Below are 23,337 nucleotides of genomic sequence, written 5' to 3' on the forward strand. Positions count from 1 at the left end.
AAAAATAAAACAAAGCCTGCTTTCCCACCAAACTTTTGTCAGCAGAGATAATAATTTGGTGTCCCAGCTGATGCTGATTAGGATTAAGTGTGGGTATTTAAGCCATTGCTTCCCACCTGCTGTAAAGGCTGGGCCTGCTGATGTTGCCAGGTGGAATTACAGCTTATATTACACAGAAGTCATGATGCCCTCAGGTCATGAAGAAATATTCTCAAAGGGCTCAGGGAGCATTTGTTTCAGAAACATACCCGCTGCCACAGCAAGGGAGCTTGGTCAGTATTTTCTTCACCTGGGCCGCCTGGGATTGCTGGTCTCCTGCCCACTTCTCCTCCTCTTCATCAGAGGCAGCCTGGCCCTCCACAGAGCGGAACAGCTGGTCATCTGCTCGAGAAATCAACAGCCACTCAGCACCCAAACAGCCACCCTGATGTGCTGCAGCTGTGCTGATTGAAACCAGTGAGACCCAGAAAGCACCAGGTGAGGTTTTAAACTCCCCAGTGAAACATCACCTGTGGAAAGGGGGCTCTGAATCTAGGGCAGGGTAGTCTCAGGAAAGGTAATTTTTTTTTTTTTTTTTTTTTTTTTTTTTTTTTATATAAAGAACCTTGAACATCTCAGCACCTTCTTGCAGTTAATGTAGAGCTGTTTTCTTTATTTTCATTTAACTTAGTCAAATGCAAGGATAAGTGTGAAGGAACAACGTATTATTAGCACAATTGTTCTTCATGTATGTAATTGAATATACACTTTTCAACAGGAATAAGAAACTCCTGTACTGTGTTAGGGCTTTTTGTGTAGTCACTGAACCAGCCAAATGTGCATTCAGAGTTCAGGAATTTAATTTTAATACTCTCTGATTCATTTCCTTACTGTGCTTTGAAGGGATGCTGTTTTTTACATAGAACTATAGTATTAGACCTAGAGGTATCTCATGCTTAGTTTTACCTGTCTACTGTAAACCTCACATCTCCTCATGTGCTAAGTAAGAGGTCATCTGGCTAATGCAGAATAATTTACAATATTCCTTTGATGCAATGACTCTTCTGCTCTAAAGAATTAATATTTATTAATTTTTACCTAAAGATTTTATAAATAAATTTGTACCTAGATTTATATATATAGCTTATCTAGGTTTATCCCAAATGTGCGCACAGTTTTGCAGTCATTCAATTTTGCAGTTTCTTTTCTTTTCTGTGTAACTAATCCTTTTTTCTATTTGCATTTGATGGATCGCTTCTTCCCATTTTAAGATTGAAAAAACTCCCCACAGTTAATATGTTTGAGTAACTTTTGCTAAAAAGCTGTTTGAACTTGAAATATGGGTAACATAGATTAGACATGGGATCTGTCTTTGAGCTGGCAAAAGTGCTTGATTGAATAACGTATTTGTGAAAGTAGCTCAATTTTGTAAGTCTAACCAAATGCAGAACATGCTGCAAAGTAAACTATATTTGAATATCATTATTTTTTTCATTCCTGAGCATCTGTTTGTCAGCTCTGTTCAATAAATACACAAAATCAAATTTTATGTCAGTATATACAGTTCTCTAGTCTGTAGTAAAGATGTGTTGTTACTTACAGTTAATGTCAGGTAACTTTTTTGGTCTCCTTTGAATGAGATCTCAAAAATTCATTGAAGGTAAGTCAGTTTTACTGAACATACTTAGCAGTCGCTCAAGAATGGTCAAGAAAACCAAAGGGAGAGAAGGTGTTTGGCTTCTAAGATAACTATTGTAATGCCTCTCATCGTTAAAGCAGCTAAATGATCCACCAAAAGTTGTCATTGCTTTGAAAGCTCTAGTACCAGTAAATTGTAGTCTAGGTCATTTTAAATTAGAGCTAGTCCAGGCAAACTCTGTGACTTTAGAAGAATTTCAAAGAATGCTTCATGCAGTCCCATGAGAAATCAGAAGTGAGTGATGCTATGCCAGTGGTTAGGGCTCCATGTGCAAAGCAGGTTGGATCTCTTCAGAGCTGTGAAGCAGCCAGAATGTTTCCAAAGATTGTCATTGTACAGAATATCAACTGCAAATGGTTTCTTTGGAAATGACTTCAGCTGAACTTATGAGTTTTGTATTAAACAAATGACAACAACAAAAACTTTGTATTCTTAAGACAGGAAAAAGGTTTTGGTATGGTGAATATAAAACAAACAACAAAAATCCACAGTTGTTCTAAACCTTAGCTCTAAGTGACATATTCAGTCTTGTATGAAACAAAATTTATGTGGGGAAGAAGAAGTAAAAAACTGAGATTTTAACCCCTTATTTATATCTAGGGTTTCAAGATGTATTAAGACATATATTAGCAGCTTTGGTGGACTAATATCTATATTATTTTTCTGCTGAGGATCCTACAAATCAGTGAGGAAATAAAATATTTGGATACTAGGCTTAATACCGTTTTCAGAAATCCCAGCTCCGCCAGTGGGAGATCTTCGATCTTGCTGCACAACGGATGAGCAATATCTTCCATCTGCTGAAGCTGCTGCATCCTTCTGCTCTGGGCTGCTCCCTGAGGGAAGCTGAAACTTCACAAATCCTGATCTGGAAAAGAAAGGTAAAATAAAGTGGACTTGAACCAAATTTGAAAGGAAACAAAAAAGAAAGATGAATGTGCATGGTGTAGCATATAATAGAAATTGTTTAGGCGTGCCACAAAAGAACAGGGTCATTTACCTTCTGTGCCTGTGAAATCAAACTGCCAAGGGCTGCCTTTCATTGGTTTTGCTGAGAATCAAAGGAAGGTAGATTTTCTTCTTAGAGTTAAGTAATAAGAACTAAATATTACTAGCTTTTAGTTCATCTCAAAGACATCTGGACAATATATGTGGAAACGGTGTAGTCTGGCCATGTCTCTCGGAGTCTCTCTGTTTTCAGCTGACAGTGTTGGAGTGCGTGCTAACTTCTTAACATGGACACAGCTATAGCTAGGGTAGCATGTCCTGCATCCTGTCACCTAGGGCAGTGTTCAGATTTACGAGTATCAGGCTACTTGCCTGGTTCAGCATTGAACCAAGCTTCAGTTTAGTCTAAAGAACAGTATTAAAGACTTTTTGTGGCCCCTTTACATGGTTTGTCATGTTCTAGGATGCAAGAAGAGGACGGCCCTAATAGCCAGCAGTGTTGTGTTTCACAGCTTCAAACGCCACATACATATTGACTTACTGGTTTTCATACTGCCCTTATGAGGCATTTAAGTACACCTCTTATTTTACAGATGTAAAAATACAAAGCCTATGGTCTGTGTTCACAGAGAGGTATAGGAAACTTGGCTCTGTTTATTTCAGTGAGACCAAGGTTTCAGAATTACTTTGTTTTCAAGACCAAATCAAGACCTTTTACCAAGATTATGTAGTTAATTCAAAAACAAAGATTAGTATTCAGTACTTCTGTCTTTGAATTCTCTGCTCAGTTATTTATAACAAAAGACATCAGGGAGATGTCTTTTAGGTGGTTTAGGTCTAAGTTTCCCAAGTGCTGTTTTTACTGGAAAGTCAAAAAGAATGATATGTGAATGGAGTCTTGCACCTGCAAACCAGTGAGCACTGTGCTTCTGAATTACTAACGATCTCATTTGAAATTGCGTATTTTTTTTTTTCTTGAGAGGAATATAGTATTCTCCATTTCTTAAAGGAAACAATTTTCAAGATGTGGTACTCAGATTAAAAAAGAAAGATTGCAAAATACTTTGATATCAGCTACATTAGAGATGAGTAGAATTATTTTTGGATTAAAAAAAAATATCTGATGAATTCAAGTCCTTAAACTTGTCCATCAAAAGTATTTTTTAAAAAAGTAATTTAATTCAATGTGAAGGACAATGATTGTTCAGACTGAGGAATTGATAGGTACCTAAATGGAGAGCATTGGGGCAGTACTTGTGATGAAATTTGAAGTAACATGTATTGGAGGAATAATCTAGAGTGTATTTTCATGTAGTTGAGTTTTAAATGTTTTTATCCAATCAAGAAGATGACCCAGGCATCTAAGAGTTAAAGAACATTCTGTGTAGTAAAATGGAGAATTTTGCTGTACATGAAGCAAAGTTTAACAAGTGTACTCACATAGATTCAATTTATTTTCTAAAAAAAATAAAATAAAATATCCTGTTTTGGAAAGAATGGAAATGGAATGTGAGATGACCATAATGTGAAGTACATGTGAATTTCTCTCTTCTCATTGCAGGACATTTGGTTTGGTTCAGTTTGGCTTTCCTACCTGTGCTTTCTTATAAATATACTGGAAGACAGCATTGGTATTTTAGACAAAATAGTTTGCAATATAGGAGACAAAGGAAATTATTTTTACATATAAAACAGTAAAAAAAAAAAAAAAAATTGTATCTCAGTTTCATTAAGTATAACAGTGAATTAATTTTTAGCATTAATTTTTTCACTGTATATATGTAACTTTATTCCATAAAATGTTAGGGAAATTAGAGCTATGAAGGTTTTATAAAATCAGACACTTGTAATTAAAAAAAAAACCCTCACATTGGATAAATGGAAAATTGGAGTATCAGTCCCCATATGTAAAATTTATATCACCTATTTTCAGAGCTAGGAATAAGCAACCTCTCAAGTATGGAGCTAAATGAACAGGATTCAGTCCATTACAAGATCTTGTACTTTTCACATATATGCTGTATGTGAAGTACTAGTGTACTTCATACAGAGTGTTTTTCCTTTGCTTTCTTGTTTACTTTCAGTAGTTACATCAGGATATTTTCCCACTTAGACCGTATAATAGCATGATTATATTGTTTTCCCTGTAGGAGCCATCATATAGTTCACAAAGAATCTACATGCAGAAGAAAGCAAACCAATTTCAGGGGCTTTACAGTAAATTAATCTCCTTCTGAACTCTTCCTAAGATTAGTTTTGGTTTGATGAGTATTTGTTGCACTTAACACAGTAAATATTCATCAACATAAAATGAGAGTTAAAACACTTGGGAAATTGATTCTACTGAAACAAGTTGCATAATACCATTTTGTACAAATCTTCTAAATGCTTCCTGCCAGTAAATTCAACTACTGCTAGAAAGGGGACTTTAGATGTAGTAATAGAAGAGCTGGTGCCAAGTTCGAGATAAGTACTGCTAAGAGCTTTTGTTTAATCTAACACAGCTGCTCTCAGTTCCTGAAGAACCACACCAATATTAGTTTCCTTGGTGTTTCTGAAAGTATATGTGCACTAAGTGAATATGATCGATCATGATTTATTTTTTTAAATGTCAGTGTTTCAAAAATCTGTAGGGACACAAAGTGAGGCAAACCTTGCATAGGAATCATCACTGCTCTTTACTGCCTCAGGTAGCACTGACTGCATGAAAATTAATGATGTATTTTGTTTACAGTTTGTGCCATTACTTAGCAACAGTTGGATTTCCTGTTCAGTCAAAGGAAACAGCAGCTCTGGCATTAAGCCTGGCTTCATTTAGCTTGCATTAGTTCTGGCGGAATCATATGGTGGCCTCCAAAGCTACCTTACACAGCAAGCTTGGGCATTCAAAACGGAAGCTCCTGAGATCTCTGCAGAGTTTTGCTGTGCTTCAGTGTTCTGGACAGTACTGTGGAATGGAGTATTTCCTTTAACAAGGATATCACATCTTATTTTTCTGAAATGCGGTACTTTTCTTCATTTTTAAAGAAAACTAATTTGGGTCCTTATACTCAGTAGGATTTGTTTACAGTTTCTGATGTCTATCCAGTATTTGGTGGATTGTTCTTTTAAACTTGAGCAATGGCGTAAGTTACACCTGCGTGGATTTTAGAGATTTCTAGAGTTAGGTTGCATATTATAGCAATACTGAGATTTCATTGAATTCTAACTGTAGTTTCAAAGTTGGTTAAGGTTTCAACCCATAAAAAGACTGAGAATATTCAAGTATCATTAAAATCTTCTCTATTAACAGTGGGTTAGTGCTGTAATGTTTAATTTGATCTGTTGATGGTGGTATTAATGTCTTACACCTGGCAACCTGTTTCTTGCAGTCCAAATAAGATTGAGAAGCTCAGTTTAAAAAAATAAAATAAAATTTTAAGTCCTTCCCATAAAATTCAGTGCACTCTGGCAGGACTTAAAATAATAGACTGTATCCACTTGGACAAGATTCAGAACAGGCCTAAAGAGTGCTTTTACCTCTCTGTAGGTCTTATAAGAGAACTTAAAATTAGTTGATCAGGTCCAAAGCACAAACTGTGATTATTCATTCTATAGTAATTTTCCTGAGAGGAAGTCATCAGCACTCTTTGATTGTGGGGAAATTAAGGGGGTCATTCAGATGGTGTGTTTTGTTAGGTCTTCCCACTCAATATATGATTAAAGACAGCCATATCATTCCTCCATTCCTCTCTAGAGATATTCATCTGGGAAACTGGGGGTGGGGGGGAGGAATTTTGAGCAAGAGTTTTCAGACCCAGGTGCTCCAGAACTAAGATCTTAGTGCTGGCACAGGCTCTGCCATTTGCATCAAATCACATTGTGCCTTGGTTTCTCCAACAGGAATACAGTGAAATTATAATTCGTTATGCACTAAAGGGCACAAATTAAACCTTGATTTCTAGAACCAAACATAGGAAGTACAATTATTTCAAGGTATCTGAAAATGGGACATATTTTAAACATACATGAAGGAACATATGGCCAGACAAGCTGGAATTCCAGAGCTCTTCTGTGCCAGATAAAAATGAAGGAAAAATGCAAGCAGCAAGATGAGTAAATATGGATGTTTTTAAAAGCAAGCAAATACACTCACCCAACACCAAAGAGACTTTGTTTGCAGAGCTACAATACTTAATGTCAAGGATCTGTTGGAAATAAATACACTGGAAATTTGTAGTTTTGGTATGCTTTGGAGGAGGAGTTGCTGTTACTGCTCACATAAAGGGGAAGCATGCCGTTCATTTATAAGTAGAAACTGAATATGAGCTGGATCAAAGAAGGTTCTCATCTGAGACTGGGCACAGAAGAGTTAGCTGAGTAAATGGACAATAGTAGTGAATCTTTGCTGTCTATTGGAATAAAGGTTGTGTGTGTGTCTATATATACATACATACATGTATATATATAAACAATTTTGCATGGACATAGGATCCCACATTAACTTTGGAGAATGTTTCAAGAAGACAGTAAATTTCTCTGGCTGGATTCTAACAATTTTGGTTTTGACTTAAAAGCAGATGGAAACCAACCAGAACAGAAGGTTGCTTCATGCTTCTCAGTTCTCATTGCTGGAGTACCCAGCAATTCATCATCCCAAAGTGAGGTGGTGGAGGCATGAATGGAGGCATAGTGATGCTTTTTGGTGGTGGAACACTGAAACACCCTGATCTCCTGATTTCTCATCAAGTCCTTTAACCACTAGGTCATTTTTTCCTATCTGGGAGCTTTTTATTGTTCAGCAAAATTTAGTGCCCAATCCAGACTCCTAATTTTGAACTGGCAGAAACTTCAGGATTTAAAGACAAGCATAATGAAACATGCCAACTGTCATGCCTTCACTGTCACGGGAGGTTCTTAGAAGGGGAATCTCCACTCATTCTTAACCATAGATTTAATTCTTTTCTCATTAGTATTCATACAACATATAATGAGTCTTCATAAATGAGAGGAGTGAATAAACAGCACGTTTGCTTAGGGCAAAGATCAGAGGGGAAGTAGTTCGGAAGATGCCTGGGAAGCATCTGTGCGCGGTGCAGTGTGGCGACGTTTCCGTGGTGACAGGCCAGCAGCCCACATGCATTTTCAAGCCTTTGTGCTGAGAATAATGGGCAGCTCCAGAGAGGGAAAATCAAGAGTGGAGAGTTGGAAAGTACTGGACCTTAACGTAACGTCCGTGACTAATTGGCTTTTAATTGGTACTCCTGTTATTGTTATGGAAACTTCAAACTGCAGCAAAAACCACCTGCTTCTGGGGATGAACAAGTCTTTAACTTCTATAATTCCTGACTAATCATAAAATAACTCTGAGGAATTATTTAGCTTCATGTTTATAGGTCTTTAACTAGTCCCTTTTACAGGCTTATTTAGAGCAGATCAGGCAACTGTGTCAACAAGGTATGTACATGGCCTAAAGTATAGTTAGCCAAGCTAAGCTATACTTCATTTTTAAAGTGGATGACTGGTCTTTTCATCTAAAATCAGGTGTGGTTTTATCTTTGACAGTTTGGGTAAAAATAGTACAGAGTTAGGGAACCTGGAATGGTTTCAATTCTGGCTCATCACCGACAGGGAACTGCAGAGCTTATGGGGTATGCATATTTTGATTTATTTATGACTTCTCATACATCATGTGGGTTAAATCTGTTTTCACAGTGTATTGAAGTGTCTGTAGGCTTACTGAATACATCTGTTTTTGGTTGGCACTTTAAGCTGTGGATCTCTCTTCAACAGAAATCATATTGAAAGAACTTTCTATGAACAGTTTAGGTTTTAAAATGCTTGGTCTGTAAGGCATTAAACATAAAACTTTACAAGTATGAATTTGTTATAAATAATAAAGATAACTAAATATCCCTGATTTGTGCTGAAATAAGAACAAAATTGTAACTTAAGAGCCTCTGTAATGCTGGCTACAGTTTGGAGAGGTTTCCTGTTATCAGCTGATGACTTTAAATTTCTTGCCAAAATCACTGTCCTCTAGGAAAAATCATCTCACTGATGGCAATGTGTTTTACCACTGAATGTTTCCATCTTCTGCACAGTGCATATAACCAGGCAAATCTGCCACTAGCAGAGGGTAACAGAGTTATTCCTTGCTGTCATGCAGCTCTTTCTGTGATGATTTCAAGCATTTTTGAGACAAATCAAACTTTTGTGCAGACATAATGGAATTATTGAAAAGAAACATATCTTTTGTTGTCTGTACTGTCCCATTCCAAAGAGCAACTTGTGTAAGCTCAGACTGTTTGAGGGAAGCTGTTTTTTGGAAATCAGCTGCTCTTAGTACAGGTCTTTTATTGTTCATTTGTCAGTTGTTCTCTTGCTATTCCACTACTTACAATCTGAGATCACATTAGAAAACTAGATTTTCTGGGTGGTACGTGGGTGTTTCCTGACACTTTGGGTTCTCAAAGATCCAGATGCCAAGTTCTTCAGTTGCATATTGTTGTCCTATGCCATTTGAGTTGAATTTCTCCCAATCCAAACATTTCTTATGCTGATCTTTCAGGTTTCAGGTAAGCAAGAACAACAGAATTAAAGACATTCCTAAAAGGCCTCATACCTCCCTTGTCTGGAGCAGTGACTGTTCTTAAGAACTCTAAAGTACTGAAAGTGTTCCAGCCCATAGCCACGAAGAAATATATAAACTTTGCCAACATTTGTGTTTACTTTAGTTTACCTTAAGCAAGATGTCATTATCTGCCAAGAATGAGATCAGGAAGATTGTCCCTTTTGCACTCCTGCTGCTCTCTCTGCTAAAGCTGCTGGCACAGGGGGTGGTGGCTTTGATGCAGGGAAGACCATAGAAGCTGCATAGGCCTGATGGAGTAGCCCAAGATAAATTCAGAAAAAAAAATCATCTCCCTTTCTTTCAGTCTTGTACCCCTAACACCTTGCTCCCATTCTCCATATTCTCATTCCTTATCATAATGTTCATGAGTTGTGCAAGTGCTTGTGCTGCTATAAACTGGATTCCTGAAATAAGGTGTATTAAAGTATCTCCTTCCTCTGACTTTTGGAGACAAGTTTAAAATTTGGATCAACATCCTAAGAGCTGTGTCTTTCAGGAGGTGCAAAAATGCAGGGCTGTGACAGGAGTGAGCAGGCTGGGGAGAGACCTTTCAATCAGGTTTTACTGCTGAAAGATATATGCAGTTGAATTACTCCTTGAACAGGCACAGTGATTAAGGTGAAGATAATATAAAAGTGAAATTACAACAGCTACTTCTCCATGAAGGAGATAGGTAGAGATAGAAAGGCACAGAAAATGATATGTGTAGAAAAAGGTGCTTAAGGGTCAGGCATGCTCCCTGATAAAGTTTGGTATGGTATTCAAGTTCTTGAAGTCTCGCCACTACTCTCCTATCAGTAAATGTTTCGGATAAGCATCCACAATTTAGCTTCTCCTCCCTGACTGCAGGTCCACCTGGAGGATGGTAATTTACTGTGCTGTCAGCTGTTCGGTTATCCTAGAGAAGAAATCTATGCAGAGAATGTGGAGAATCTGACCCTGGTGGTGGAAAACACAGATGTCAGGTAGCCCATGGTGGTGCTATCTGACACAGTCTTATGTTTTAAGCAGATCTGTTATTTTGCTTGTGTTTTTTTTTTCTTTTTTTTTTTTTTTTTTCTCTTGGAAAGCTCTTGGTTTACAAGATGTCAGAAGGTTGCCTTAACCCCAGGAGCACATCCATTACGTTATGATTATTTATAAAATCAGTGTCTGCTTTTCCTACGTGACCCTTGGCTCATTCAAGGCAGGGGATAAATGACTTCTATGGATGGACAACAACTGTGAAAAGAAGGAAACTTCTGACAGGAGGTTACTTTCTCTCCTATTGCAGAGGTGTAAGTAGCAAGTCAGGTGAGACAGGCAGGAACAGAATGGTTAGTGCCATTGTTACAGCAATTAATGCTCCTTTGAAGCTGATTCTATTCCTGCCTCTGCTGGAGACCCTGTGTAATACTAGGCAAATTACTTTAGGCTTTTTACACGTAATTACTGTGTTAGTATGCACAGATAATAATTGGATCCTGATTTTTTTGTCAGTGAAATTTAAGACTATGGGGTATGCAAACTGTATTTGAAACACGGAATCACTGAAGCTATAATTCATGTGTTTTGCTCTAAAGTAGTGGGTACTGTGAACATTTATATGTCAGAGTGAGCACCTAAAATTACCTGAAGACTTCTATGGTAATATTTGTCTATTATCTTATACTGTGATGAGGAACTAGTCATTTGTTTTCAGGGTAGCATTTCAGGCCACTTTCATAGTAAAGATGAATTAAGCATTAAGCAAGACCCACCAAAGCACAAAATGGATGTTTTTATGCATGGATACTCACACATTCTTATATTTATTACAAATAAATGAATAAGGAAGCTGAGTTAAAACTGCACGGACAGATTTCTTCTTGTGACTTGCAGAATACATTCCTTTCAGCTCTGAAATGCAGCCTGAGAGCCGAGTCTCACTGTTTGATATTTCCTTAACCTTGTTTGACTTTGAATCTTAACAATCTTAATAAACTGTTAGTCATTTGGGCTGCTGAATGGAAGATATATTTGATAATTAGGCTAAACAGATGAGGTAATTATGGTGCTCTTATAAATTCTATACCTAGCAAGGAATTATATCATGTGGTGGTATTTCTGAGTATATATATATAAAGATGAATATGGCTTTCTTGTTCTGCGTGAGGTATTTTATGGTTAATCGTTACTGAATTATCCAGGAGAAGCATTCATCACTTTGGAATTATGTCATTCAGATACTGCTGCCCCCTTAAGGAATTCTTTTGTGACAAAATAAAGGAAATGATTTCCAGATGTTGATCCACTGGAATAAAGATCTCTATTGCCACACCCTGCTAGCGAGACAGTGTAAATATCTGAATTTCAGGAGCTTGGATGCACACAACACAAGTTTAATTAAAGCTGGAAAAACTCAAGTATCACTTGTTCTTGATTGAACCATTACAACAATAGCTATTTGCTAAAGCCTCCCCAAAACTTGGAAATCTGAGTGAAAACCTGGATTCAGCTTTCCAACTAGGCGTGGAAATGGAGGTCATAGATCCATTACTCCATTTTTCTTATCTTGCATGCAGCTCTGAGTTTCCTTTCCTTTTGTACTGGAGCAATTAATTTAGTATAACTGTAGTTTGTGTTATGCTGGCAGTGTTAGAATTACTCCCCAAACCTACAAGACTCAGTAGAGAGGGTACATTAGGACTTAGGAGCACCAGGCTATGTGCAAGTGCATTAAGAAGACTTCTGCAGTTGGTCCTCATGCAGAAAAGAGGGCTGGATGGTATTGCCCATGGGTGTGGATCCATCCTGCTGGCTGTCACTTCAGCACTTGAATCTGAGCCAGGCTTCATCCTTTAATAGATATTGCATCTTATGGGTTGCCCTTCCTCAGGTCAACATCCTTCAACCATACTCTCAGCTAGGTTCATAGGACATAGATTATTCTGCCTAGAGTTTGCTGAAGATGCTTTCCTGGCAGTATGTTACAACTCCATTTCAGAGAAGCAGTGCAAGTAAACTTACTTCTTTGTAACCAGGAGGTATTGGTTTGAAATGAGGCTGAAGCCTGTCTGAGAACAAGTTCTCATGCAAGATTTACAGTCCTCTTTGCTTCTAGTCAGACAGACAGTCCCCTTGGTAAAACCTCTTGCTGGACTCTTCTGATATCTCCTTTCAGTCCAGCCCATAACAAAAAGCAGCGGAGGCATGTAAAAACAAAAGGCAGTTACATAACTGCACGTAGATGAGTTGTGGATGTGTTCTGCTAAGTCTGTTCTTCCTTCCTCATCTGCAACCCTTAATTTTCAGAATTCTTTTTCTCTCTCTTGGTGTCCTGACTCATATTTTACAGGTTCTTGAAAGCCTACAACCAACAATAGTAACTAAAATATGACAAAATTCTAACACACTGACAGATATAAGAAAGATACTTGATATAAGGCAGATAAACAAGAGCAGGAGAGCTGTGTGCTGTAGATAATTATCTTCTGCCATTGCTTGTATAACAACAACAAAAAAGACCTCACATATTCCATCACATAGACATGTACTATTTAATCCCAAAGAATCCTTCTCTTATCTCCCAAGTGCTACAGTGTATGTCAGTAAAGATCAAATATCCTGTGATCCTTTTAGTGTCTGCTAGATAAAGAAAAGTCTTCTTCCTAAGAAGAGTCAGGGAGTCCTTATCAGTAGGGTGGAGACCCTACTGAGTTCAGCTTTTAGAGCTTAAAACATTTGATAAAACATTGTTTTTCACTTCTGTTTGATGCATGCAAGACTGTACCACCTAAAGTGGTAGAAACTCTGAAGATCTGTATTTACTGGCACGTAAGTTCCTTTGGTTCTTATCTCAGAGCTTTGTAGACTTACAGCCTCATGGGTTTGGAGAGGCAGAAAAGGAAGATGTGCCTTAAGCTGGCTGCAAGTTATTGCTGACTAATTCTTAATAAGCATTTAGGAAAACATCATGTTAATGTACATTAACAGGAGGAGCAGCGACCATCAGTGTTGTATCTCAGATACTTAAGCTCTCATGGGGAAATTACATGCTGTCCTGTGTAGTCGTTTGGTCCCTGCAGGTGCCCCACAAACAGGAGCTGTCCTGTGGTGAATGCTGAGCCCGGAGAGCAAAGGGAGCAGCTGGCCTGAGACCTGAGCATGAAGCTTTGGTGCCAGCAACTTTCTGCTGTGACCGTGGGGAAGTCACAGCTTCCATGTTTCTCAGATCCTGTATCAGGAAACAAGAATAACAATTACCTCACCACGTTGTGTTTTCTATCCCACTAATGTTTTCAAAACATCCTTAGATCTTTAGAGAGGGCTATTTCTTTACTAGATACTGTTTAATTATCCAAGCTCCTTCGTATTTGAGCTCTGTGCCTGCTATTCTGATGCTTTTTTTTTTTTGAAACAGTTTTAAGTTTCCTGAAAGCAGCACGCTCATTGCTTCCTTTGAGCTTTCATGTTTGGGTAGGTGATTTGCAAAAAATAACACTGCCTTTACAGTAATCTCCAAATAATTACTTTCCTTCCTAAATGTTTGTAAGTTATTTGCCAGTTCAGAGAGATCTGAAAAGATTGCCTGTTATTCCTGCACTATTAGACACGTTCTGACAACAAATATATCAGCTTCTATGTAGTCTTTTATTGGTTATATAGCTGTATAAGAAATGTGATTAGGAAACAGAAATACCAATGACAGAAATGCAACATAACCGTACACAGCTGCTCCCTCTGTGTAAGAACTGATTTCTGACTTTGCATGTTTAGCACTCTGGCTTGGCTGCATTATCCATGGGTGGATCTCTGCTTATCCCAGCATAACCTCAACTGATAGATGCATTTCTTCATCTGAGGAACCTCAGGCCAAGTACGCTTGTATTGTATTTATTGTCAAGTTTACTTGAAAGTCATCTAAATTTATATTTACATGATACCTATTCCCACAACTGCCAAGCACTTGAGCGGTTGTGTAATTTCAACCAAATATGTAGTCTCATTGACACAAAACAAACTAAAGTTACAGTTTAATTTCACGGTATCATTTGCAATCCTTACATAATTAGTTATGTTTCTGTAAACATTTTGCTAAAATTTCATTATTGCCATTTTCAAACAATTGACCTGACCAGGTTGAGGTTATTAGTTAGACAAGTATTCCTCAAGCTTTTGCTTTACAAGCTGTTCTGCAGTTTCTGTGATATGGTTATAAGGCATTAGTTTCCATACTGTTCAGCTGTTTAATAACATAGTATTGGGATTCATATGGGGCATAGGCAATGCTTAGTACTCCTCCAGGAAAAGCTCTCTTCTATCAGTTTATCAGAAATTCAACATAAATTACTACAAATATTTAATGGAGGAAAAAAGGTATGGTGAACTTTTTTGTCTCTTTCAGAAAAAAAATAGATGTCATATATGTAAGATAGGTTAATATGAGTGTATGTCAAAATTCTAGGCTTTATGGATGACTTCAGTAGGCAAAATGTGGAATTTCACGGTACTGTGAGCTAAAATGGTTAAACAAATAGGCTATGGAATAAGCATACATTAAAAGATGCTTAAGAGGTGTAATTTGGGTGTGTGACAAGACAGCAAAGATGGGGACTGAAAATGTGATCATGGTCATATTAGCATTGGTTGAGTCCCTAGAAGCAGACAGTGTTGCTTGAAATGTATAGGTTATTGGCTGGATCTTCAAGGTTTCTCACTTCTTGAAATGTCATTACACTGTTAAGGCTGGTTTTCTGATACTCTCCTCATGTGTGTGGGTTTATAAAAAGTGACTGTTTTCAGACCACAGGACTGGTGCCACATGATGTAAACGATGTTACTTGTGTTTAGATTGTGTCAGTGTAAGGAAATCATGACCCAATCTGTTTGAAATCAGTACACCCTACTGGGATAAAGACTAGATTAATAATGTTTTTATTAGCAAGAGCAAAACCTAGTGTTCTTGTACCTTATCCAGCACTGATATCATACGATTGTGATAATATTCTAAAATTGCATGTAGACCCTTCAGAGCTACCCAGGTGAGACGTGTTCCCTTTTTATTAGGACAACAGCCCAATGAAATCCTGACAGGAGCCCTTGAGTAGAATTATTTATAATGTAAGTGATAAAAGGACTTCCTTTCTGGGGAGAAAGGATCAGGTAGATTTTATTAGTAACTTAAAATAACTGATTTTTTCCTCCCTGTTTTTTCAGCTACATTATAAATGAACAAATAGAAAACTTGATCGAAATAAGAGCTGAGCTGGAAGTTGTGTATAGATTATTTAAAAAGGGTATGAAAAGTTGAAACAAATCCACCTTCCATCCTTTCGCAGTGCCTGCTGCTCTGCTTCTCTTTGCAATACGCATACATCCACCAGAACTGCAGTGCTTAAGTCACAAATATCATCAGGTTCTGTGGAGCCTAGAAGACTATCAGAAACCAGAAACACACTAAATTAGGTTGAAATATATTTTCTACTTTTGTTTTGGATTTTCTAGCTCTGCAGTCTGGAAAGATAGATGTCTAAAGCAAATCAGAGCTACATTAAAGATAATTGAAGTGATGCAAAAATGATTCTGACAGTGATTCAATTTCAGCTGCTGCATACTTAAGGTATTACAGAACTTGCTAACATTAGGGTATTTAAAAGGTGCATTATTTAGGTAGGATCTCTAATCATGCAGGACTCAGTGCTACTGTCTTACTATTGAAAAATGTCTGGTTGGAAGTGGGCGTCACAGACCTTAGTGCAGCACTGCAGTTCTCAAGCAGGAGAGCTAATAAATGAGGTGAAGGAGAGGGGCCAGATGGAATGTGTTGCTAGGAAAATTCTTTGTAGGAAGGTTGGGTAACCATGATTCATGTTTTCCCAGTCAATGTTACTCCAGATTATTTTAACAAAAGGCTTTGGCTTCTTGTTTTTTTTTTTTTAAGACAACAGTAGTTAAGTGCAAGGTTTTCCCTTTTATTGGATTCTCCTGCCTGCAGTGCCCTGCTGCATCAGCTAGACGGGGGCTGTTCACGTAGACTGGACTGCCAATTACCTCCGTGGGACGTGGTGCTACTCGCAGCACAGTCAGCCCCTACTTGCAACAGGAGCCCCGTAGTGGGCAAAGACGATTAATTTGGACAGTCTTACAGGTATTTGGAAGCACATACTTCCTTTTGTTTTCATAGAGTTTCCTCAATAGATTTACACAGGAAAAGAGGGAAATCTGTATGAAAAACAGGAAAGAGTTTTTAGAAGCAGACAACTGTAACACAGCACTAGAAGGAAGACTTAAAATAAATGCAGTTGTTTGAAACCGTAGGTGATACCACTTGTGTTATCTTACTGTAAAAACAATGATTAAATTTAACATCACAGGGTTATAGTAAAATAAAAATCCTTGGTATTTACAAAAAAAATATGGTTAGCCTTTCACTTCAGTTCTTAGTAGATGACTAATATTTAAACTTCTGGGGCCAGGTTTTTATACCATATTTTCTACTTTATTGCCTTGGGCAACTCTTTCGGAAATTTCTCATATGCCTTAGCCTTGGAAGGGATCCCACACTCCTAATGCTGATCCATCTCTCTTGCATCCAATATGAGACCTAATTTTTTCCCCTCAGCTTTTTCACATCCTACAATATAATTTTGTATCCTGTGATTTGTGGCTGTATTATGAGAAGGAAGACAGGTTAGGATGAATTTTGACACGTAGAAATATTTGATAAAGAAAATCATCTATAGATTTCACATCAAAGTTCCTTCCTGATCCATCCTCAAACTCCCATAGAGTTCAAATGTCTCGGAGAAGTTGTTCTAACATTTGCTGCAAGCACTGAAAAGGGATAGGGAAGATTTTCTGTAGCTCTCCACCTTAAAAGTTAGGTTTGGCCTTCACAGTGTGGTGTTTGTATATGAGAACATTAGGGATAAAATATTCAGTGCTAATTTAACACAATAATAACACACAAATGGCTAAAAATGAAAGCAGAATATGTTCCTGAGTTTTATTGACAGATTTTTAGTAACTAAAAGCATCATGTTTCAAGATCTATATGACATAAAGTTCAAAATTTTCACAATCCAAAAGAATTTAACACCTCCCCAAAACAAAACAAAAACCAGACACAAACCCCAGCCTTTTATCCATGCCATTTAGCTGGCAATGCTGCTATTTTAAATATTAAAGCTGTCCTACCTACATACCAGAACTTCATGAAGCATTTCAGGCATGGCATTACACTCCTTAAAGTTTCTGTTTGACTGAGTGAAAGAGGCTTTGTAGATCTGAAACAGTCTCATTGAAATCAGAGCAGAAACAGGCCTGATATGCTGCAGTGTTTTCATGTTTCTCTCAGCTCAGTGCCACAACAAAGCCTGCTGTTTTTATTTATGCGTTGGAGTTAAAGCTATTGAACAGACCAGAGTTTGTCTGTACACTTCACACAGAACCTAAAGATACCATTTGTGTTCAGATCTACTACTGTTTTTCTGTAGTGTATCTCTGCAGTGAATGCAGATTTTTCTTGGTTTTGTTCTCTGTAGATGCTTTAAAAAACTAAATAGGGGAAAATCAATACAGTGCCAAGTACCACACTTGTGTCAGTCATCCTGAATCTTTTAAGTAGACACTTCCTCTCCCTCCAAACCCTCATATATATATATGACTTATAGTTATTAAAATTATCTTGATTGTACTTATTTCTTGAAGGAACTTGCAACAGTCTTTCATTATATGGTGATTTGTTGCTGTGTAGTGTACCATGTTGTTCAGTAACAGAGATGCTAATAATCCTCTACCAGCAAATTTTTATACTCTCTGGTGATTAGGCTGGCAATAACAGCTAATGGCAGAATTTAACATGCTCTGCCTGGACTTTTGGTTATAAATTCTTTGAAATAGGGCATGAGTACATAAATGTCATATATCTGGAGGGTCATTAAAGAAAAAGATGCTAGCAGTAAACTAAGCCAGCTGTACATTTATGTCCTTGAAGGATTAACAACAGCAGCTCACGAGTATGCAGAAGTCTGGTTTGCATTAGCAAGGGTTCACTGATTTGCATTAATCCTGGCCAGAACTGGGATATTTAGGATAAATACAGCTTGTTTGCAGGCCCACATCCTACTGGGAATAGAAATGACCTTAGTTTCAGATGTAAGGGCCACCATTAATGCTTGTTTGAGAAGTGATTGGCTCCAGATTAGATGAAAGGTCTAGGCTGGAGGGGGGAGGTGGGAAAAACATCCCTCCAAAAACTTGTACATAAATTTCATTTTCTAGCAGAAGCATTTGTTTAAAAGCGAGAAGCGAAGCCCTTCATTCTCGGTTCTGTAGTTAAAACTGAAATACATCATTAATAACAGACAGAACGGATATATCACATGCAGATCTAGCTCAGGTGACTTCAAAATCACATCGTGCATGACTGCCTGAAGCAGCCTTTGGGTGCTTGTACTGGTGATGACAGGAAATATCTTGAGGTGAGATTCCTGGCAGCTGTCTTAAAAAGTGTTATTTAAATACACTCCTCAGAATAATGAGAATTGGGCTTTCTGGGTTCAGAGCAGTAGGAAAGCCATGAAGGCATGTATACAAGTTCCCGGGATTCCTTAAGACCATCGTTTACTTCCTTTCTTAGAAAGGTCATGCTGGATCAAAGGTTACTTCAGAGTGTATCGTTACTGGTTAGCAGAGGTTTTAGCAACATCGTCACTTATGGCAGAACTTCAATGCCTGCCGTTGTTTCCAAAGAGTTTCTTGCATGCAGCCTTTTAATGAAGTCCAGGCACTTTGAATCTGTGGAGGTGTTTCCATTAGTGTATTTTCCAAACTACACTGTGCAAGAATCTAGGAAATAGTTGTTTTTGTTTGCTAGTCACGTGCAATTTGGCATTAATATTCCACTTGATTTTGTTACAACTTTCCTGTTGCTAATGACACTTAGATGTAGGGCTCTGATAGCTGCTGGTAAAACAAGAGCTGCTTGTTCAACATGTCTGCTTTGTGCATGTTGTGCTGTTTATTAGATGGAGACAACTGGAATATTGTTCAGTGCATCTTACCCTTCCAGTACTGACGTGGCAACTCAGTGGAGCCACTCCATCAGATCTGCAAATCTGGGGTCTCTTACTGCTGGAGCTAACTGTATTTGGTGTCAGTACTGGCACAGAGCCTGCAATGATGCTGTTGCTCCTGGAATAATGAGGCTGTTCCAGCAAATCACAGTCTGAGGGATGTGTGCTACTGGTGTGGACAGGATTTACATGACTGAATCGTGCTAGCATCAGTGATGTCTCGGTGTGTAGAAAATTGTAATTGAATTCTGCTGTTGTACTCTTTTGGCTCAAAACCTGAGAGATCAAGTAAGGCTTTATCTCCTTTCTTCTAGGGCTGCCGCTTCAAAGAAACATAATTTTCCTGTATTTTATATGAGCTATATGCAAAAAATTGTAGCACAAGTTGTGGAAGGACTGAGGACTGTACAATTCTAAAACCAGAGACACCCCTGTAACGTGACAGAACTGCTCCCTAAACTTGTGCATTCAGAGTATTTGGGCACCCAAGGTGTCCTTGTTGCTCTGCCCACCATAATGCATGTGAAGCAGACACAAGCTTGTGTAGGAAAAAATGGTGTGATGTTCATAGAGAAGCCCAGAATGATGTGATATTCCTCTTGGCCTGTTTCCTATGGCTTGTTTATGAAGCAAAAAATAGTTGTGTGAGGAACTGAATGGAACTATGGAAGTGTCCCGAAGCAGAGGTTGTTTGTAAAATTGATTTAAGGGCCCAGCTAGCACTGAGATTTTCAGCTGCTACTGAATAAAAATGGTAATCTGAATTCCATACCTTCTTAAACAGAGATAAGCCCACCAATTGGGAGCTTCATAACATCGAATCCAAATTTCCTATCATAAAATGATATTAGTGGCTCCATTTAAGCCTCCTGGAGCCTGACTTAAGTAGTAGTCATGATGTTACATCACCGTCTAATACAATAACAAGTTACAGAAAGCTGGATAAAATGTAAGCCTAACAAGAATTTATTGTTCTTAAACTTCATGGTACTTCACAACAGCGGGCAGACAGGTGACAGCAACTCATGCTGAGCAGACAGACTGCTTCCACTGCTCGAGGCACAATAAAACCCAACTGCGCTTATGTACAGTGGGTGGGAAGGCTCCAGAGGTCTCACAGAGGACTTAAGGAAGAAATCCCATTTACTGTTTCCAAGCTCCAATTGAATTTTAAAGACTGCATCTGAGCTCTTGGTATCTTGCTTGCAGAACAGTGTTGTTTCTTTTCTTCTTCCCCCCCCCCCCCCCCCCCCCCCAAGGGTGGGATTAGTTGGTAGGTTTTGTCAGTTTCTATTAGGAAAATTGGATTTTGAGCTGTAGCTATGGTGCTGCCCTGTTCGGTGCTCTTCCTGTTACCGATCTGTCATCTCGTGACATTATTACAGAAAAAAACATAAGCTCACAAATCTTAACGCATTCGTGAGAGGCCAGCTTGAAAGATACTCACTTTCTATGCCTTAAAAACCTCCTAAAGATTTTGTTTGTTTGTTTTCTTAATCTGTAAATAGTAAGCATAAAGATCATCCTGTCTCTAGTGGCTGTGTCTTCTGTGGACGTGTTTGGATTGCCTCACCTCGTGTGGCTAATGCATTTGCCACAGGCAGCTGAGAGGTGCCTGTTCTCTTGGCAGTCACTGGACTGCAAGTACCAGCAGGCTCTGAGGATGATTAGCACCTCTCCAAATGATGCCTGATATTCTTTAAGAGATTCTCTAATCCTATGTAAGAAATGCTGAAATCAGAGTAACATCATTTTGAGATGATATATTTGACTTAATTCTTCTACAAGCTGTATAAAAACAGAACAGAAACTTTGAGTGTAATGCCAATACAGATCTCAAACTGCCATCAATCCAGTCTCATCTAGTGCATGGCTTCATTTCCTGAGCAACAACACTGGAATCCAAGTTTAGGTTAGTTTAATTGAATGCTTTTTCTTTACCTATGGGTCTGTGGCCATCTGAAAATTGCTCTAGAACTCAATTTTAACATTAGATATAAAACCTATTAAAATATTTTAGGAAAGCAGTGTATGATGTTATGTATTTATATGTATTTGTCAGCACAGCATCTATAACAATGGGATAAAGTTCTCTAAGCATACAAGAACCCTAAATTGTGGATAATAGATTTGCATCTCTGTGACATATTTTTAATTTTTAAGAATTAAGTTACCCAAAGGGGAAAACTGCAGTTCAGTATTTGCAAAATTGATGAATTATCCTTGGAACTCTTCTAAAGTATTACTCACTTTAAAAAATGTCTGTATTTTGAAATTCATGCTGGGAGTTCTCCAGAATTCATGGCACGCAGCCTTCCCCAAGGCGTACACTGACAGGAACAGATCTTAGATGAGGTATTTCTTGTATTAATTTAATTATCACTTTGTCACACTCCAAATAGAGCTGTATGGCCTGTGTTTTCATATCTTCTAGTCTAACAGATACAGTGTCCTCTATAATAACAGATCTCTGAAATAACAAACATTATAATCTGATTTCAAAATATGCAAATATCCTTGGCCACCTTTGTACAGAACAAAGTAATAAGATCTATTATGCAAAGTTTCTTTCTTATCTGTGTACAATGTAATAGTTACTATTCTGGTGATGTGAATTATTTCAATGGCAATTATTTCAATGGCTGTACCACTGAACTTATTTCATAAGTTCATTGATTTCATAAGTTCAATGGTACAGTTTGAGTGGTCCCAGTATATGTTTAACAGAAGCCTAATGGTATTGGAGCAGTACTATTTAAAATTAAATTCATTGTTTTCCTAAGCAGCGCTATTAGTTTCAGTTTGGAATTAGTTCTTCACTGAAGAATATTAAAGACAGAAGTGAATTATCAGGTGGTCTGAAGGTGTGCCATGTATTTAATAATTTGTGTCAGGTAATCTCATTCAGCTTTGCATTTTATGGGACAGCTATCTGATCCTCTTCCTTTTGTGTAGTCAGCCTGTTCTTATATCCTTGTAGGAGCTCTTAAGGGGGAGAGGATTCCCCATTAATGCATTTTAGAACCTCTTTGTTCCTTTTTCAATTAGTTGTAATGTATTTCTTCTATTTCTCATTTCTAGTCCAGATAGTCCTGAAATAATCCCTCTTTCAGACCTATAGATCACCATTTTGTCCCCTTGACTGTCTGTGGCAGCATGCGAGAAACCAAGTCAGACATGCAGTTATGGGCAGGTACAGGTGATACACTCGCATGTGCACGGTGAGTGTAAGGTACTGCAAAGGCCTTTAAATTACTGAAGAGAGTCATTGCCAACACATACGTATGTGCATAATAAGCAACCAGGAATAAGTGAGAAAACGTCAGCATAGCAATACCAACATGCTAATAGGACAGCTGCAAACAGCACAAAGGCCAAATAAGCATATTTCCCTATTTTCCAAGCACATATTCTATTTCTGATAAAGATACAGTATTTTGAAAATGCTCTGCTTGCCCTCAGCTCTTAGACTATGATGATGATCAGTGGGCCAACGCTCCTACAAACGATCCTTTCCAATTATTTGGCTACATGCAGGAAAATATTTGCTGTGCCAGCATGTCAGAAACTCTAAGCCTAGATTTTCGGATTAAATTTTGCTGTGTGCATGAACGGATAAAGAGGAGCTTTGCAATATTGGTATGGTTGTCTCCTACACAAAACCTGACAACTCCATTGAATAGTGTATGCTGGTTTCCAGCTCAGTGGGGAACTTCTACGATTTGAATGGAAATGAATTAAGCGATTTGAGACTGGACAATAGGCATCCGTCAAGCCGAGTCTGGAGTGTGAAAGCATGACCTGGAGGCAGGGACTTCTGCTGGGTTTTGTCATAATAGATTTTGGTGGGACTCTTCAGCTATCTAATCCTATATCCTATTCATTATGTCCCACAGACAGGTACTTATGAGGACTGTGCAAGACATCCCAAGACAGATTGTTAACAGGAAAATTTCAACTAAAGCTGAAAGTCAGAGTCTGGCTAACACACTGAAATAAAGGGGACAGATTTTTCCAAAATTATAGCTAATATTTATTACTGTAACTCAGAAGTTCTTATC

At 38.0% G+C, this 23,337-nt stretch overlaps 2 protein-coding genes across 4 annotated transcripts in view; one reads left to right on the forward strand and one right to left on the reverse strand.

Moving 5' to 3' along the window:
• Positions 1 to 23,337, forward strand: part of CFAP92 (cilia and flagella associated protein 92 (putative)) — a 100,262-nt gene that overhangs the window by 18,196 nt on the left and 58,729 nt on the right. For 2 of the 3 annotated variants that reach the window (XM_084530590.1, XM_084530593.1), the window contains exon 1: positions 2,501 to 2,559. The exons of the other annotated variant lie outside the window; for it this stretch is intronic. The gene's annotated coding sequence lies outside the window, so the exon portion shown is untranslated. Of the gene's footprint in view, positions 1 to 2,500; positions 2,560 to 23,337 lie in introns of those variants that run through there. 3 annotated transcript variants of the gene reach the window in all.
• The window catches only part of EFCC1 (EF-hand and coiled-coil domain containing 1), a 55,708-nt gene that overhangs the window by 14,366 nt on the left and 18,005 nt on the right, over positions 1 to 23,337 (reverse strand). Inside the window, exons 3-4 of the mRNA XM_084530595.1 lie at positions 2,401 to 2,546; positions 249 to 381 (exon numbers count right to left, since the gene is read on the reverse strand). Coding sequence (XP_084386721.1) covers positions 249 to 381; positions 2,401 to 2,546 — 279 coding nt within the window. The remainder of the gene's footprint in view (positions 1 to 248; positions 382 to 2,400; positions 2,547 to 23,337) is intronic.

The sequence above is a fragment of the Aythya ferina genome, assembly GCF_964211825.1.
Source record: "Aythya ferina genome assembly, chromosome: 10".
Classification (NCBI taxonomy): domain Eukaryota; kingdom Metazoa; phylum Chordata; class Aves; order Anseriformes; family Anatidae; genus Aythya; species Aythya ferina.